The sequence below is a fragment of the Scatophagus argus genome, chromosome 7 (genome assembly GCF_020382885.2).
Source record: "Scatophagus argus isolate fScaArg1 chromosome 7, fScaArg1.pri, whole genome shotgun sequence".
Taxonomy (NCBI): Eukaryota; Metazoa; Chordata; class Actinopteri; family Scatophagidae; genus Scatophagus; species Scatophagus argus.
Genome location: NC_058499.1, coordinates 473,245 through 487,500, shown reverse-complemented (window position 1 = coordinate 487,500; position 14,256 = coordinate 473,245). Strand labels below are relative to the sequence as shown.

The following is a 14,256-nucleotide window of genomic DNA, read 5'->3' as shown; positions in this document are numbered from 1 at the left end:
ACATTCTGGTCTGTAAATGATTCTCCTACCAAAAGTGTTGGATTCCTTTGGGGCAACTCGGCTGTCAGAGTTACGTCCACTCAAAGTGCTGAGATTGTGACTCTGAGAGTCTGACAGCATGACAGGCGGATCCCCACAGAGAGACCTTTATTTAAAGAGGAAGTCTTGCCCTGAAGTGGTCAGTGGAAACAGGAGTCAGACTTTGAGTTTACTGAGAGAAAGTGACAGAAAGAATTTATCAGAGTCATGGCTGAATATTCAGCTGACCTCAGCAGTCTGGATGAGGAAACAACTGCAACAACTGGAGACGTCAGACTGAGGCTTGTGTTCCTCTTCGAGCTTTGGCCACAGATTTTCAGATTTCTTCTCCATCTGTTCCTGTGTGGAGCCCAGCCCAGCTCCTGGTCGTGGCCCAGCATGAAGCCTGTTTGAGACGGACCTTCTCAGGGAAGTGGAAAACGTCTTGTGGAACATTTGAGTGCATATTATTCAATTCAGTTTCAATTCAGTTTATTTATATAGCGCCAGTTCACAACAAAAGTTATCTCATGACACTTTCCAATCAGAGCAGGTCCAGACCAAACTCTTTAATTAAATTGTAATACAGAGAGCCCAACATTCCCCCTTGAGCAGCACTTGGCGACAGTGGAGAGGAAAAACTGCCTTTTAGAGGGCAGAAACCTCGGAGCAGACCCCGACTCAAGATGGGCAGCCATCTGCCTGGACCGGTTGAGCGACCGGTTTATTATATTCTAAATGATTTAGCCGTTTTGTGTGGGGACACCAAACACAAACTGAACTTTACACACAGACAAGTGCAGGGAGGACTCCAGGAGGATTATGGGAAGTTAACTTCATCATCTGCACGTGTTTGGAGACTTCATGATGACTCTCAGTCACCTGTTAATGTCTCGTCCAATCAAACGCGGCCTGCAGGTCAGGTGATGTCAGACACATCGTCAGCATGAGAACTGATTCACAGATGATAAACAGTGATGGAAACATCTGGCAACAGCTTCAGTCCACAGACTCACTCACACACACACACACACACACACACACACCCTCACACACACACTCACACACCCTCACAGACTCACACACACACACACACACACACACACACACACACACACACACACACCCTCACAGACTCACACACACACACACACACACCCTCACAGACTCACACACACGCTCACACACACACACACACCCTCACAGACTCACACACACACACACACCCTCACAGACTCACACACACACACCCTCACAGACTCACACCCTCACACACCCTCACAGACTCACACCCTCACAGACTCACACACACACACCCTCACAGACTCACACACACACACCCTCACACACACACACACACACCCTCACAGACACACACACACACACACACACCCTCACACACAGACTCACAGACAATAAGAATCACAGACAAATTCCCCTTTCATAACTCACAGTGTCCCCTGTTAAATGATAAATCAGGACCTGAACGGGCCCCTAACAGAGGGTGCAGAGGGATGATGAAGGGCGCTCTGCTCATAAACATGACCAACTGAAGCAGCTACACCACCAGCCCCTCCACCCTCATTAGTCTGAACGTGTCCTCGGATGTGATCTTTGTTTGAGTGATAAGGCGGCAGCGGCGGCGGGAAGTGACGCCGCGGGGCTGATTTAGAGGCTGGTTGTCCCGCAGTTTTGATCTGAACCTGAATCCTGATCCTGTCTCTCTCTTCTCAGAGTCGAGAAGCGATTATTCAGCCCCTGTGGAGTCCCTTCAGTCCTACTTCCACTTCAGCTTTCATTCACTCCACATTACAACATGAGTTTGTACCACCTGGCTGTGTCTGAAGATGGATGACATGAAGCCAAACCATCTAGACGCCCCCTGGTGGCTGGCGGCAGTACAGCTCATAAGCTCCTCCCCCCTCATTCAACAGTTCATGTTTCTGCTCAGTTTGGTTTTAATTAGTTATTTGGTGCTATAAAAAGGCTCTGAAATGTAATGATTGACAGCTGAGCGCTGCTCCTGATTGGCTCAGACGGGTGTCTGGGCGGGAACTCAACACTGCAGCTCCACCTCCCGATCACTACTGCACAGACTCTGGCTCCAAATGACATTTTACTGTGCTACAGATCCAAGGAAAACGTTGTACTTCTTGTATTCATTTGACAGCCTTAGTTACTTTACAAATTAAGATTTTTGTAAACAGGAGTCACTGTTAGTCTGCAAGGGGGTCCTGGACAACTAACTCGTACGTTTATTGAACTTATAATATTTTTACATACTTTGGCTCTGATATGCTCTGATTGTTGAGGCGTCTTGAAATGAACCTCAGAAAAACAACATGTGATTCTGGTCTCTTCAGGACTCTGGGCTACAAGAACCGATACGTTCGAGTCCCTGACGGTCACTTCTGGATCGAGGGGGATCATCACGGCCACAGTCTGGACAGCAACAGCTTTGGACCAGTAAGACCTGAACCCACTGCTGACACACTCTCACACACACACACTCACTGAGACACACACTCTCACTCACACACACACACACACACACCGACAGTGTGGTCACATGGTCTCCCTTACACACAGCCGTTGCACAGTAACAGGGTAAATAACTCAGGGCTGTTACCATGGTGACCGGCCTCATGGAGACTCTTCTCATTATATTTTTAACTTATGGATTTAAAGTTTGTGTGTAATTTTGTGCAAAAGTTTGACAGAAAGAGAAAACAAAATGTGACGCACCTTCAGCAGAGTCTGGTTCAGGTGGAGCAGGAATCTGTGGTCCAGTTGTCCCTCTTTTTCACTCCACTCGTGTGATTTGTTAGCTAATAAATGAGAGGAAACTTTTATCTGCTGGTGTAAACGTCTCAATGCCGTCCACCCAGGACACATTTCAGGACAGCGTTTAAAGAGCGGACTGTCAGCGTCCATCGGAGAACTGGAGGATCTGATATCAGTGGGTCTCAAAGTGTGGGCTGTTAAAGCCTTTAAAGAGGCAACAAATTCTTTGTTTTACTGAGCCCAAAATGACCAGAGCACATCTGCAGGGGGCTGAACCACACCACTGGGTGAGCAGGAGCTCAGCCTCTGAGGCCAAGCGGGGAGCTGAGGAAGTACAGAAAGAAGACAAGAAAAGAAGCAAAGAACGAGCCAAAAGAGACTCACGGTTTGGATCTGGGCCTGGTCTGAACCCGACGTTAGCAGCTGTGTGAACTAGCGTTCCCATCGCTGTGGGAGAAAACAGCCCACCGACCTGCAGCTGCTGTCAGGGTGGAGACAGAGTACAACCCCGCCTCAGCCACACGGGGGAGTCCAATCAAACGCACCCTCGCCTGTCCTGCTTCGCCCTGCGAGTCGGCTGGCGTCTGAATCCAAAGACAGACGGCAGCCTTTCGGAGATAACAGCCGTCATTAAGAGCCGTTGACACTTGTCTCCGTGTGTGTTCGACCTTATGCAGAGCAGCTTTAGCTGATGCAGTGAGGACGTCGGATGACACCAAGCAATCAGAACTTCAGCTGTCAGCCTGCCAGTTTTAATTATCTCAGCTCTTAACGCCTGCTGCTCTCCAGACCCGAGCCTGAATGTGAACCAGACTGTTTTAAATCCTCCCAAACGAGCATTCGTCTGCATGTTTCTGCAGGTTTCAAATACACAAACACGTGTCAGATACGCTTTCATTCAGCGAAGTGCCGGAGTTCATGGTATCATCACTACGAACATCCAGGATCACCAGAAATCAGATCAGCTGCTTTACCCCGTGGAAACTGTTCTCACGGTGGTGCAGGCGGACTCCTTGCTGAGTCGACTGCCTGTCGGGAACATCCCTGATGGAAACAATGAGGACTGAACAAAGTTCTCAAAGCGAGAGCCGCTTCCACAGAAGGTAAGAAAGAGTTTTTCCACGTAGGAAAGCCGACATCGGATGGTTTTGTAAAACCCCACGTGAGGTCCGGTTCTGCCTCTCCAGATAGGAGGAAGTCGTATGTGATTGACAGGAAGTGGTGTCAGGGTGTCCGCGTCACGTGATGAGACTCCTCACTGCGTTGTACCTGAACATGAACTTCTCGTTTGTTTTTTCTTCCCAGGTGTCAGTGGGGCTGCTCCACAGCCGAGCTTCTCACATCATCTGGCCGCCAAATCGCTGGCAGCAAATCAAACCGTGTCTGCCCCCCAACAGAGGACCGCTGGATGCTGAGGAAGAGGAGGGATGAACACACAAGCTCCGCCCACACGCCGTATCACCTTTACTGTTTCTACGATGTGAAATTGAGGAGGAAACACACGTTGTTGTTATGTGAACTGTTGGACTGTGGCTGCAGAGATGTGAACGACCACAGGACAGCTGAAGTCCTGACCCCGACATGAACCTGGTCCACGACCACTGGTTGAATAAAACAAAAGATCTGAGGACAGAAACTTGCAAAGCACATTCATTTTACTGTTTGCTGTCGTTTTGTAATTAAAACAATGGATGCATTAATTGTGGAAAGAATTATTGGATTACTTTAACATAATTCTGACTGCGTTCTTCTCCATCCTCTGAACAGGCTCCTCACCTTTCATGTTTACCAGCTCAAATCTCTGGAGTTCCTTCTCAGCCCACCCAGAACGCGTTTCAGGCCTCCAAACCCACATGAAGCAGCACTGAACTAAAACCCGTTTCTACGTTCTGATCCCGACAAACCGGGAGGCTCAGGACGTCTCTGGTTTCTGTTTCCCGTGAGTGCGGCCTCCAGCGTGATGGGGACGAGCCGTGTTCCCGCTGTTGGCCTGAGCTGTGACGTCTGAGCAGAGGGCTGCTGATAGTTCACATGAATATTAAACGTTCAGAGAGGAGAGCTGAGCGTTCGGCCTCCCACATCAGCCGCGTTGTCTGAGGTCTTAATTAGAGAAAAATCACACGAGACCAAACCGCTGACTCCCGCCGCCTCCCAGGCCCCGAGTGAGAAGCTCCGTGGCTCGTTTGCATAAATCACACTGAGGGGGCGCTTGTGGTGGATTCGGCCAAACGGAGCTGCCACGTGTGGCTGCTGATGATGAGGTGCCGACAGCTGTGTCGCGGCGCAATGGGAGCGCGGGAGGCACGAGTGGGGCTAAATGCAGGTGTACTCGACCCTCCCGCTGAAGCGGTGCACGGCGGCGGCCTCACATCTGCATAATTAATTCACCCAGATGTGATGTACGTTTCTCTGGAGCTTGTCGAAGCGCAGGCTGCACACGACCGTCTCAGCGCCGGGAATCAAAGCCCGAGCCCACTCCTCACCTGTGTGCTCCTTACCTACGGACAGCTGAAAAGACCCATCAGTTCGTCTCTGAGCTTCTGTTCTGTTGCCGTGCCAACAAACGCCACCGACTGCAGCTGCTAGGATACCAGCATCGCCGTGGTGAGATGTGGCCTCGCTTATACGTGCAGGATCACCTCGCCAACAGGAAGGAAGGCGCATGGCGAGCTGTGCTCCTCCATCAGGTAAGAAACACACCTGTGTGTGTGTGTGTGTGTGTGTGGTTTGGTTTGTTTTTTTTTTGTTATTTTCTTTATTGAATTTTCCACATAATAAACAAAAAAGAATCCGCGCAGAGGAAAACACCTCGTGTGAACCCGACTCCAGCAGGCTACAGTACATTACAATGTGAATAATCAAACAGCTTGTTCATTTCATAACTGCACTTTTAAGTTGTGTTTCCTCTGAAAATAAGAAATGCACGGTTGTTTACTTCAGCCAAAGAGGGCTTTGCTCTTCACATCGACTCGTCAGTTCAGGGTCAGGGCGTGCGATAAAACCATTTCCTCAGATTCCCTCCTGACGGCCTTCCCGCCTTCCCGCCCTCGTGATCATAGCAGCCGTCGTTCAGGACTTAAGAAATTCTCTCAGACAAAAGCAGTCAAACAAGCCGCCACCTTTGTGCTGTTTACTCATTAAAATCTGTGATGACTCAGCAGATTTCACAAAACTCTCAAATTAGCAAAACCTCCACGGCAACATTGGAACAGTTAGTCATCACAAGTTTGGTGCCCAGAAATAGAAAAACTAGAAAACAAAGCAAAATAAGCTAAGATAAGATTTCCTTTATTGAAATTCACATAGTAGCAGAGCAAAACAGAGATAGGCATCGATGAAAAACAATTTACAGTTTGTGGAAGTGTAGGAAATAAAGAAGAGCCAGCAATATATATACTGTAGTATAGTAAAGAATAGTGATATAATATAAAACACTATGTACAGGAGAAAACAACAAAACACACAACAGCAGCGCTTGCACGTGGGCCAGTAAATGGCCCATCATCATCATTATTATTAATGTTATCGTTATTATTATCGTGATTGAGTCCTATGATGGACGAGGACCTACGATGTCTCTCGCTGAAGGAGCTGCTCGGTGCTCTGATGGTGTCCTGCAGGTGGTGGGAGACATTGTCCGTCCTCCTCTCTCCCACCACCCGCACTGAGTCGAGGGGACAACCCAGGACAGAGCTGGCCTTCTTGATCAGTTTATCGAGTCTCTTCCTGTCAGCGGTGGAGATGCTGCTGCTCCAGAAGACCACTCCAAAGACAATGGCTGAAGCCACATCAGTGTCAAAGATGGTCCTCAGGAGCTGATCCCTGCACTCCAAAGGTCCTGAGTTTCCTCAGCAGGTAGAGTCTGCTCTGGCCTTTCTTGTAAAGTGCTAAGAGTCCAGTCCACTTTATTGTTCAGGTGAACGCCCAGGTACCTATAAGAGTCCACAGTCTCCATGTCCATTCCCTGGATGTTCACCGGTTTCAGGGGGGTGACTGTGCCTGCCCAAACCCACCAGCAGCTCCTTGGTTTTCCCTGTGTTGATCTGAAGGCGGTTCCACTGACACCAGTCCACAAAGTCCCTGATCTGTTCTCTGTATTCCCTTTTTCATCCCTGCCATGAATACATGTGTACATTTCCAGGGTTAAGCCTTTCAGCTGTCCTGAGGAGTGAAGGAGATGTCGGTCTGCCTCCTGACGGACGCTGAGGTCAGACGGACGTTGTTTGCCACAGCTGAGTTGAGGAGGAGGCTGAAAGGTTCCCACACGAGCACATGATGTAACCGAGTGTACTGGAGAGATTAAAGCTCTGCGGCGTTTTCTGAGCTGATGTACGTGCTGCTTTGATTGGTTTTCATCCCTGCCAGCTCCTCAGACAGCGGCGTGGCCAATTCTTTTCAACACAGTACGCCTTGACAATGAAAAACATATCGGTGGAGAGATAACAACTGACGAGCTCTTCCTGAATAATTTAAAAGTTGTATTGAAAAATAGAATATTTAAAACAAGTCCTCTGATAACGTTTTTTTCTCTTTTTTGTTTCTTTGGCTGTGACAGAAATTAAAGTTCATTATCTCCAGATGTCACCGTCTGGTTAGATAAAGCAAATGAAAGTGAAAAAAAATGCCCCTTATTAGACTTTAAAGCCTCCAGTAATAACATTAAAGAGCCAGTATTACCATCCATGTTGAATTAGGGTTCACAGATCCTTATCTGCACAGCGCTGGCCTGCAGGAAATCCTCTCTAATTGCATAAAGTCTTCTTACACATCCTTCATAAGTTCTAAGCCATAATGCAACATTGCAGGGCGGCATTGAAATACGTATCTTAACTTTGTAATTAAATATGTTATAACTGGCTCACAAATGATATTAGTTCCCTGAATGCGACACCTGACATTTACAGGAGGCAGTTGGGTCCTCCCCCTCCTCCCCCCTTTCTTCTCTCCGTCAGACTGTCGTCCTTGAGCAAACTGTCTGGGGGATAGAAAAGCTCTTCCAGGCCAAGTTGCTCTCATTTATCTCCCCTCACAGGGGGGAGGTTCAAACACGGGTGCTCCGGGTCCTGTCTTAAATGAAATGTCATTTTGACCTCCCCTCAGCACAGTCAGCAGTGAGGAAGATGAGCCTGACCTCCGCCGTCTGCTTGTGATTCATTATACAGGAGGAGGACCCAGCGCTTTTATATTCCAGAGGCTGCAGTGAATCCAAACATTTCTACTCTCACTCTTCAAACTTTAAACCCTAAACTTGATTGTTTTTGATATTCGTTTTATCAGATGACGACGGTTGAAGTTGTGATGAAACAATAAAAAAATGAAACTGTGTCCGCTGAGACACGTTGGACTTTTACGTGAAGCGATAATCACCGAGAAGACCACAGGACGCTGGGAAGTCAAACGGTCTCAGATGTAATCTAAAGGAGGATGTTTTAGTGACTCAGCTGCACCACAGTTCTCTGAAGCTGCATGTTACGCTGTGCTGGAGCGTCAGGGAGGTGGTCAGGCTGAAGGTCCAGGACTGTCAGACCAGAATCCGTCTGTGGTTCAGCAGCGACACGGGTTGAACCAGCGGGATTCTCTTTGATTGACATGAGGGAAAGATTCAGATTGTTTGTTAATTAAAAATCAGTAGTGAGTTAATGGAGTTAATGTGTAATCTGGTGAACTGGATGTCCTAGTGATGCCCAGCAGTTAGTTGTGTTTGGTCCTTCACATGAAGCAGAACATTTTAGTTTCTTTAAACAGAAGCTTTTGAAGTCCTGCTTCGACTGCACCACTGAGTCCAGTCAGATTTTCTGACTGATGGTTCAGCCAAGAGAGCATCCTGCCCACCCAAAGCGAACGCTCCAGCTGTGAGTCCCCTCACTTTGTCTGTGGGGACCCGAACGGCTCTCTGGTGGGTACCCAAACCCACCACACGACGTGCTGGACTTCCTGAGTCTGAAAATTACAGCCGCACATCTCACATAGAATGATGCCTCAGTGGGGAGACCAGTGAGTCACGTGGGACCTCGTAAGACTCAGGGTCAACCGCATCCTGTTACGCTTCCTAACATCTGCTGTCTTCCAGCTCCTGTGGAGACACGGTGAAGTTCCTCTGTTTCATTCAGAATCATACATGAACACACAAAGGGGGGCTGTTTGAAATCCGGTCTGCGTTCAGCACCACACATGTTCATCACAAATGGACAGACTAAATATAGTCCACATTAATTAGACTGTAAATCAACTAATGTCCCTCAGGCGTCCTGCCAAGTCAGTCAGACGGTCACAGCTAATCAACACCAGAGACTCTCGTCGCCCGAGTGCAGTCCAGGACGAGGAGGACTGGATGTCACATGGAACAGCCAGAGACGGCAGGCTGAGGCAGGCCGGTTCACACCTCGTACTCCAGACCTCTGGACCTCTGGACAGATGGCCTCAGCATTCAGCAAACTTTAAACCTGTTCTGACTAGTTTCACTACAGTATGTTTAATCCTGAGAGAAAGAAAAGCTAATGGATTCAGTTCATAAAATGATTCATTATTGATCAATAATTATTAATTAATTGAATTGAATTATTATGAATGGAATGAGGTGTTTCTGTTTCATGCATCAGAGTGAGGAAGGTTACAGCGTCCTCATCACACACACCTGACGCCACGTTTAAGTCACGTGATTCATTGCATCATCGTTAATAAACATCGTGATTAGGTTTCTTTTTAATCCGTACACCAACTTTTCCAGCTCAGAGTAAGAACTTTTTGTGATTTTTTTCCCACCGTTTCCGCTCAGGTTTTTATGACTGAAAATGTCCATAAAGCGGGTAGCTGTCTTCTCCCCGGCCGCTTCCACCAGCTCGGCGTTCCCAGGCCAGATGTAATCCCTCCATCGTGTCCCGGTTCTGCCCGCGGTCAGCAGCTCCACAGGGAGACGTCCAGGAGGCGTCCTGACCAGGAGCCCGAACCTCCTCAACCGGCTCCTCTGGATGTGGAGGAGCAGCGGCTCTGAGCTCCTCCTCCTGCTCCAAGGTGATGAATCATCAATAAAATCCAAGAATTATGCCATTCATTTCATTTGTCAGAACATCTGTACTGCAGAAACCTTGTTGATGAGAAACATGAGTTATTGTTAAAGCACTGAAAATATTTTCATTTCGTTTGTTTTGAAATCACAAAGATCTGTTGAAGAGATCCAGACTGTAAATGGATGCACATCCTGTCTGTGTGCCATGAGGAGACTCTTGTTTGAGCCTCGTCAGGGGCCCCGGGCCCCTCACAGGTTACTGATTTGTGACGCGTGGTAACTCGAAGGCATCGTGACGGCGGCCGAGCTGCTGCTTGGAGATGGTCGGTGGCTCTTGAACGAGTTGGTCCCCTCGGAGACATCCTCCGTCCTCATGAAGGATTCTGATGTCTTCCATCATCTGACAAGTGAGACACACACACACTCAGGAAGTGGGGGAGTGTTACCCCCGGGCCCCTCAGCTGGGCCCTTCAGAGGACGGCGGTGGAGAGCTGAGGTGAGGAGGCAGCACAGGTGAAGGAGGAGTTGCTGAACAAGCTGAGAACAGTTTGAACCCAGAGACGTGACCTGCAGCAGAATCTTCTTCATCTGAACTTTCAGTTCTTCAGATGTCTTTCATCCAGCTGTTGAGAAATGTCTCGTATGGCCTGCAGGGGGCGCCAGAGGAACGGCCATGTTGTTGTTTTGATAAAGTTAGCATGTTAATGATACAAGCTTTAACCTCCAGAGATGATTAAAAAAAAGCCAACACAGAAGCATGAAAAACTGCAGCTCCTTGAGCCTGGCTCCAAAGCAAGTCATTCCCCATAAGATTACACGTTAAAATGTACACAGCAGGAAACAAATTTACAGCCCAGGACAGAAGACAGTTTGGGTGTCTACAGCTCATGTACATGTGCCATATACCTCCTCCTTTAAATTACATCAAGACTTTAACGTGTCCGTGACGAAGGGCGTGGCCTCTGGTCTGCGGCAGGCTTCGCTGCAGCTAATCCAAGTCACTGATGCAGGTCGCAGGACCAGCATCTCCACAAAGTTCGACGCATCTGGCTGCTCAGAGCAGCGTTCATCAGCGATGTTAGAATCCAGAGCTGCACCAGACCTCCGCATCAACACCACTTTGTGATGGAAATCTTTGAAATCTTCTAAACGAGATATTAACATTAATCCTCAGTGACTGATGATTTCCTGCCTGTGTGACGCTGGGTGACAGGATGCTCCTTCAGTGCTGTGGCCCCAAACCAAACCTGTGGAACCCCAGTGAACCCCCTGTCGACTGCCCGGACCTCTCAGCTGGGGAGTCAGCAGTATTAGCACGCTGTCCCCTGCAGGCTGCTTGTCAACGTGAAGCCAACATGGCGGCTGCCGCAGAGGCCTCTGGTACGCAGCAGAACCAATTAAAAAACTCAATTCAGTGGCTCAAAGTGCTGCTGAGAGAGCGACGGCGTGGCAGAGCTGATCAGACGCGCCTGCTGAGGAAACGCCACTCCGACTGGACTCTCTGCAGCACCAGTGGCAACAACAGGCAATTAGTGGGAGGTTATAAAGGCTAATTAACAAATGGCTGACACGTCTCACATCACGTTTGCGTTTCCCTCAGGGCGTCTGCCACGCTCTCATGTGGAGACGAGCTGCAGGTGGAAGTGAAGACAGTCAAACATTCACTTTGCATCTGCTGTTTTAATTCAGAGACCAACGGAGACCAACGGAGACCAACGGAGACCAACGGCCAAACGTCTGAGGCTGTGAAGGAGTTCATTTAACGGCTGCGACGTCACTCACATTCGATTCAATTCCATTTTATTTAAAGTGCCAGTTCATAACAGAGTTCTGTCAAGACTCTTTGCAGGAATCAGAGAGAAACTGGTCCCAGCAAAACCCCACACTGAGTCACATCTGGCAACACTTCATTATTTACACAAACTGTGCCAAGAGCTTCTCTGGAAAGTTTCTGTATTTCCAACCTTTGAGGTCCTTTAATTAAAATAAGGTTCACTTTGTGAAACAGAACCGCTTTGAGTCCCTGAGAAACACATCCCCACTTTATTCAGTCAAAATCAGTGAGTATACGCTGCTTCAGTGAACACTTCTGTCAGAACGTCTTCAGTTGTTTTATTCACTTCAGACACTCGTAGCCTTTTACTTTGAACCTCACTGGACACCGTCAGGCTGAATCTTGAAAGGCACAACAAACCACATCTGAGTGCCGAAACCGGCGAGTCCAGTTCTCTGCTCTGCTGCTCATCTTTCATCTCCCTGGATCCCTCGGATCCACGAGTCCACCATCCTCCACCTTTTGGTCCCTGACGCTGACAAACCTCGCGGAGATCTTCGCTGCCGCTCAGCCAGGTTTTCTCCCAGCATCATAAGTAGACGAACACGAGGAAGTTCACACGTGTGATGGTGGCTGTCAGCTTGGCCGCTAAAATTAAATTCAAACGAGAGTATCAGACCAACATGCTCCTTCTCACAGCGGACGGCTGGTGATCCAAACGTCTGACGAATGAACCGAGGACGGGAATATTGCTGTTCTGTCAGGATTCCTTCATCGAGTCACCACACAGGCTGAATGGAAGATGAGCAGGTGTTGAATGTTTTCAGATACTTGAACTTTGCCACAGAAGAGTTCAGGTGTTGCTGGATCTCATTCAGAGTTTCCCTCTGCTTTACAACAGACAAAAGAGAGATGACATCCCAACGGTCTCTGCGATGCTCGCTCAGAGCGAGTGTGCCAAGTCAAGTCCAGTTGGCAGAGGAAAACCAGATGAACTGAGTAAAAAGCAGAGTTCCAGATAAAACCGGTGAGGGCTGAAAATGTTTGGAAAAGCAGGAGAAAAGACGTGGCTTTCACTCAGTAGATGAAGCAGATGGGGCGGCACGGTGGTGCAGTGGTTAGCACTGTCGCCTCATAGCAAGAGGGTTCGAATCCCGGTCTCTTCTATGTGGAGTTTGCATGTTCTCCCTGTGCCTGCGTGGGTTTTCTCCGGGTTCTCCGGCTTCCTCCCACAATACCAAAAACATGCACATTAGGTTAACTGGCTGCTCTACATTGCCCCCTAGGTGTGAGTGTGAGAGTGTGTGGTTGTCTGTCTTTGTGTGTTGGCCCTGCGATTGACTGGCGACCAGTCCAGGGTGAACCCCGCCTCTCGCCCGTAGTCAGCTGGGATAGGCTCCAGCTCCCCCGCGACCCTGACGGATGAGCAGTATAGAAAATGGATGGATGGAGCAGATCTGAAGGGGGGCACTTTGCTCCTCAGACCAGCTGCAGGAGACGTCAGATCACAGCTTGTGAGTGCAGCACAAGTACAACAAGGCCCTGAGTTTTTCTAGAAGGTCTAGAATAACTGACCTTTGCATGTTAAAATAAGTGTGTTGCTAAGGAAGAGTCTCATGCTAACTAAAGCCCCTCTAAAATTAACAACACTCCACTCCCCTGATCACACAGAAAGGCCCTGCAGAATACCACAGCAGCAGCCTGCTACCCAGCGCTAACCGAGGACAGTAAGAACAAGTCGGGGTTTCTGTTCAGCACTGAAACCTGGCAGACAGGGACTCATGGTCTCATTGAGCCCTGTTTCCTGTAGAGAAAATTTACTCAATAGAGACTAGTTTCAGCACCTCCTAACCTCACCTGGTGCTGACTTACCTTCAAATGCGAAAGCCTTGGAAACGGCTGCGGGCCTCAGGAAGTCTGTGATGCACTGACAGGTGGAGGCTTCCACAGTGAGGTGACCACCAAGCTGAAGTCCACAGTCAGCAATATGAGGTGTAGCAGGTGTAGCAGGAAGTGGTGCAGTCCCATGCTGACCGCATCGTCCTCTCACCTGTTTGTAGGCCAACTGCAGGTGTGTATGAGGGACAAACAGTACTACAATACTCTGTGAAGTCTTCACTGTGTGTGTGATTCTGCTGGTAGTCGGAGGAAGAGCCTGATTTTGTCGGTGGTTTCAGCCACACGTGAACAGGATGCAGATTTCCCGCCTGAAGCGTCCATAATAATTACAGTAATTAGAACGTATGATGTTGAGCTGCACGCTGCGTCTCTGCTGAAGAGATGTGTGACACGCACTGAAGGTAAAGGGAAAACTGCAGACAGACTAATATTACCTCAGCGTGTTTCAACAAGAAACCCCGCAGGAGCTGCAGACAGCAGTGAGGTGTGGCTGCCCCCTGCTGGCTGGAGGACATGTGTCCATCATGGCAGGACAGAAGCTACTATGGAAAAGAATACAACCAGCCATGATTTTAGATTTTAGAGTTTATTGAGTAAGAACTTTAATTCCTGACTTGGAAGTGGTCATTTTACAAAAGGTACACTTGATGGTGCAGCAGAAATCTCTGGAAAAACCTGGTTGAGTGGATGATAAGACGTTTGTTTGTCTTTGTCCTTTTACCTGATCACCTGCTATGGAGGCATCGAACTGCCACCATCTCTGCAAGTGAAGGTC

The 14,256-nt window shown here is 48.6% G+C and overlaps 1 protein-coding gene across 3 annotated transcripts in view; it reads left to right on the top strand.

Moving 5' to 3' along the window:
• Positions 1 to 4,566, top strand: part of immp2l (inner mitochondrial membrane peptidase subunit 2) — an 87,110-nt gene extending 82,544 nt beyond the window's left edge. For all 3 annotated transcript variants that reach the window (XM_046393901.1, XM_046393899.1, XM_046393900.1), the window contains 2 exons: positions 2,382 to 2,484; positions 4,108 to 4,566. In XM_046393901.1, coding sequence (XP_046249857.1) covers positions 2,382 to 2,484; positions 4,108 to 4,233 — 229 coding nt within the window. In that variant the 3' untranslated portion in view covers positions 4,234 to 4,566. The remainder of the gene's footprint in view (positions 1 to 2,381; positions 2,485 to 4,107) is intronic.
• The last annotated feature ends 9,690 nt before the right edge of the window (positions 4,567 to 14,256 follow it).